Raw genomic sequence first — 4,735 nt, 5'->3', positions numbered from 1 at the left:
CTTTGGTATTGTGAGTGTCTCGAGGAGTTACCTGAGGATCTTGGCCTATTGGAATGCTTAGAGAAGCTAACTTTGTCATCTACAAAGATTAAACATCTTCCCAATAGCATTTGTATGTTGAAACAAATAAAAGTTGTCAAACTTATATCTTGTTGGCATCTTAAGTGGTTACCTGAGGATCTTGTCCAATTAGAATGTTTAGAGGAGCTAATCCTAGAGAACTGTAATCTTTTACGAGATATCCCCAACAGCATTTGTAATTTGAATTCACTAAGAGTGTTAAATATACAAGGTACATCCATAAGTCATCTTCCACAGAGCATTCATTTGTTGAAAGGTCTGCGTATCTATTGGTCAAGTGATTGGTCGAGTGAATAACACAGTTGCCCAGAAAAGCCAATTCACAAAGAATTATTGTAGCAGGTACTTTCTTTAATTTCTATTGATCAACTACTGAATTTTGAAATTGATATGACAATAATCAATTTTTCTTCCAAAAATCAAAAGTTAATTTAAAGAGTCCAACACTCTTGACTTCTTTAAAAAGTTACACTGAATTCTTGATGAAAATGGTGGGATCTTGATACAAGGTGGATCTGATCATTTTATAGATAATCATGGAAGCTTTATAAATGATTTAAGATAGTTGACAAGTTTTTGTTTGCATATATATGTTCCAAATTAGGAGGACATCAATGAACATGAATATATTTGACTTTGGAATCAAGTAATCGACTTTTATCAAATTTAGGGAGTTTTTCATGAAGTTCTATTAAAGAACATATTGTGTTTAATAGTATTAGCAGAAGCAATAAAACATGTTTCCATAATAAGAAGTTATAAGAGAATGATTTTCCGAAATTCAAGTTTGGACAAAAATTTTGAAGTTGGAACAGGTGATGAAACTATAAAATGAAACGATGATGTCACTACAAGTACTAGACATTGATCCATTTAGAACTATGCAGCCATCTTTAAATATATAAATGATTTCTTTCTCTTTAAAGAGTTTTGTAGCCGAGTCATATTAATCGGTCCAACCTGCAGATCATGGGTAAAATAAAGATTATCAAAATCGACGTTTTTATACTTAGAACTCATAAGAACAACTGCATGCTAAAGGTTCCACATGACAAAGTTTTTTAAATATACAAATGATTTCTTTCTCTTTAAGTCTTTTCTTAATGTTGTTATTGATATTGTTGTATTAACTAATGCAGACTCCAGTGGCGTCATCAAGAACCAGAACCTTATTTTTCTTGAGCAATATGGGGCCCAGATCGACTGTGTTTGGTAAATATAGCAGATTTGTGGACAACATTAGTGAAATTTTAGGCAAAACACAGAGCACCATTGTGCATCTTTAGGAATAGGATCTAACTATGTGTATACCCTCTTTTTGGATATTTATTTTTATTGTTGTCCTAAAAGTACATTACTATTGAACTTTTATTTGGGTGCAGGTGTATGTTGATAGAAAAACATAAACTCGTATATTGAACATATAAAACTTTTACATCAGAAAACTCCCTACAAACAACACTCTATCCCTCATAAATGATTCTATTATCTGCAAAACTGGAAGAATCTAACACAACAAAGTAAAACCCGTAAACCCTAATTTTGTGTACACAATGATACAGAACAAGAGTATCAACTGGTCAGACAAATGACCCCAAAATATACATTACTAGGTGATAACCTGTGTACTACACGGTTGGTTGACATTAATAAAACAAGACTATAAAAACAACAATCATTAATTATGCAAACAAATATATATATTTTTTTACATAATGTGTACATCTAATCATTTAAAGTATCTAACTTAATTAGGTTTTCAATAGTTGGTTATTTATAGAATTTTGAAAACAGAATACTGATTTTATGGGATTGTATCCTGATTTTTTGAGCTACATTTATTACTGATTTATTTGGGAAAATTTAAAATTAAGAAACAATAAAGTAACACATGGCATTATATTAATTCGGATGTGTATTAGAGTGAGACATGACAAAATGAGATTAAAACTATTCTTTTATTAGTCTAAGAAAATTAGGCAAATCTTGATGCCCAACCGAATTCTATTACAAAACACAAGGTCGTTCTTTTATTTTATAGCCTAGTTCCTTAATATTCTGTCCGGTCTTTTTACTACTTTTTTTAAATAAATTTTCAATAATTAATTATATAAACCCAAAATGCAGAAAAAAACAATACATTAACCAATTCTATAACAAATCCAAACTAAAAATCCACAATCTCCTTGTATTTTTATGTTTACGCATTAAATAATAAGCAAACTAAACAAAGATCAATATTTAAGACAATATTTATGTTTCAACAAAATGGAAACAACCCCACGCAACATTTTAAGTCCTACTTCATTTGAATAAGCTTCGGATCTTACTAAAAGATTTCCAACTGTATAATCTACTGACATTTCAAGAAACTCTGAAACACATCTCACCATGGAAATGTTTTCTGTTGATACATTAAAGTTAATTGCATACTAAAACTTTGCTGCAACTTCAAATCCATCAGAGTCTCTCCAGGGATATCACTTGGGATCTCTTTGGAGAAAAGTCTAAATAAAGTCTCTTTAGATCTTCAAAAATAAAAGTATAAAAGAAAAAAAAAATTGAGAAGATTGAAAGCAAACCGGTCACAAGTTTTATTTATGGAATTAGTCAAAAGTTGATCACTTTAGTCTCTTGTCGTCCTGTGGGCAGTGAATTTTCTTTTGTAGAACATCTATTAGGATAACGATTGATTAATTAAATCATTTTAGTAAACTAGTTTCTATGTTGGTTTTGAAACAACCATAAAACAAGGAGGAAAAGATAAACGTTCTGTAGCATTTTAAGCATCGAAGACAAAGACAATCTTATGTCTTAAAGCATCGAACAAGAACCTGATGACAAATTTTCAAATGGAAGCATCAAACACAATTAGTCGTGAAGCATCAAGCAATAATATGATGGTTTTCAAACAATAAACTAGAAGCATCAAACACAATATGATGGAAAATATTCAAATGGAAAAATCTAATGGCTTGAAGCATCAAAAATAAACTAGAAGCATCAAACATATCTCAAACAGCCATGGTTTAAGTCAAATTCCAAACAGATTTGAAGAATTGGAGTAATAACCTTGGTCGTCGGTGATGGAGGAGCTCGCTCGTGGTGGAGAAGAGATGGACCATAGGAGCTTGAAGAAGGCACCGATGAGATAAAACAAATAAACTATAAGCATTAACCAAATTTCAAATAGTGAAGCAACCATAGATTGAATCTAATTCCAAACACGTATGATGAAATGAAGCGATTACCTTGGTTGTCGGAGGTGGTTGAGGAGAGATGGACCGCAGAGAATCAACTAGTGAGAATGAAGGCGAAAGATATTGAAGGATGGAAAATCTATAATTCTCTTTCAAATTAAGTTAGGTAACTTTTAGGAAACTTGAGATGGAGGCTTGAATTAGTGGAACCGGTGATGGAAAATTGATGGTAGCCATGTGTTTGTGTAGGAAGATGGAGAATGAAAAGCCCAGATGAATGAGGAGGGTGCAAAGATTAAGGTGTTTGTTTTTTCGAAGCAAAAATTCAAGAAGTCTACGGACCACCTCTACAACCCTCTGCAGTAGAAGAGGTGGACCAAACGGCTACAAGTTGTAATAAGAAGCTTGTTTGTTTTTTAACCTCTTCAAACTACTACAGTATACTAAAATTTAAATAAATTAATTTTATAAAATTAAAATAGTTTTTCAAATCAAAATTTAATAATTTTAGTCTTGCGACATTGAAATAAAACTCATTACATTTTTTTATAAAAACATTCAATAATACTATTAATTGAATTAAGATTAAAATTACATTATTTTAGCTAAATAGCGTCCTTATGAATTGCTTCAAATTGCTCTTGATTTGGAGATCCTTCACAAAAACTTTATTCGACACATTGAGAAACATTCTCTTGGCTCATCTTTGTCTTTGTTTCACCTGCTTCACAAATACAAGTATGATTTCAAAGAGCATAAATAAATCACATTTTTACCAGCATGCTTTTGATTACAAGCATATAACATTCAACCATTTGCATTTCTTACTAGAGATGTGCAAGACCAAACGAAATGCAATTAAATTAAACTTTAATGTTCTCTAAAGCATTTCATTGAGCACCTATAGTGCACAACTTGTTTCCCTCTTAAATTACTACCGCTATATGTATACTAACCATCCAACTCTTTAGACATCCAATTCAACAAAGAAATAAAACATATACTTGGTTGGAAGCAAATCAACATAACAAAAATCAGACTTTTCATTGACATGCATCAAATCAACATAACTTGCAAGAAAAATCAGAAAATCCACATAAACTTGAATTCATAAACATATTAATGTTGATGATTTCAACAAGAAAATCAGAAAAACAATTGATTTCAAGAAAATACAACAACAGCTGATTTCATAAACATATAAATGTTGCCGAAAAGAACAATTGATTTCAACAGCAGCTGTCGATTTCAAGAACTGAATTAGAAGAAGAAACATACATGTTTGAGCAGCAAACATAAAATCGGCTAGGGTGGAGCATAAAATCAGTTAGGGTGGAGCAGCCATGGCGACCGGCGACGTACGAGCTACTGCGATGACTCGGTGGGAAAGGAAGAACGATGGGAGATGGAATGAGTGATGTTTGTTTTCGATGTTATATCCCGTTCTTTTTTTT

At 31.7% G+C, this 4,735-nt stretch overlaps 1 protein-coding gene across 1 annotated transcript in view; it reads left to right on the top strand.

Annotated features, from left to right (window-relative positions):
- LOC145016722 (TMV resistance protein N-like) overlaps positions 1–1,452 on the top strand; it is an 8,072-nt gene extending 6,620 nt beyond the window's left edge. The window contains exons 4-5 of the mRNA XM_078974959.1: positions 1–423; positions 1,221–1,452. The exon at positions 1–423 is cut by the window's left edge and continues 1,182 nt beyond it. Coding sequence (XP_078831085.1) covers positions 1–378 — 378 coding nt within the window. The 3' untranslated portion in view covers positions 379–423; positions 1,221–1,452. The remainder of the gene's footprint in view (positions 424–1,220) is intronic.
- Positions 1,453–4,735: the final 3,283 nt, after the last annotated feature.

Source organism: Lactuca saligna, chromosome 9 (genome assembly GCF_052625555.1).
Source record: "Lactuca saligna cultivar CGN05327 chromosome 9, ASM5262555v1, whole genome shotgun sequence".
Lineage (NCBI taxonomy): Eukaryota > Viridiplantae > Streptophyta > Magnoliopsida > Asterales > Asteraceae > Lactuca > Lactuca saligna.
Note: the sequence above shows the minus strand (reverse complement) of the source record. Positions and strands in the feature narration are given on the sequence as shown.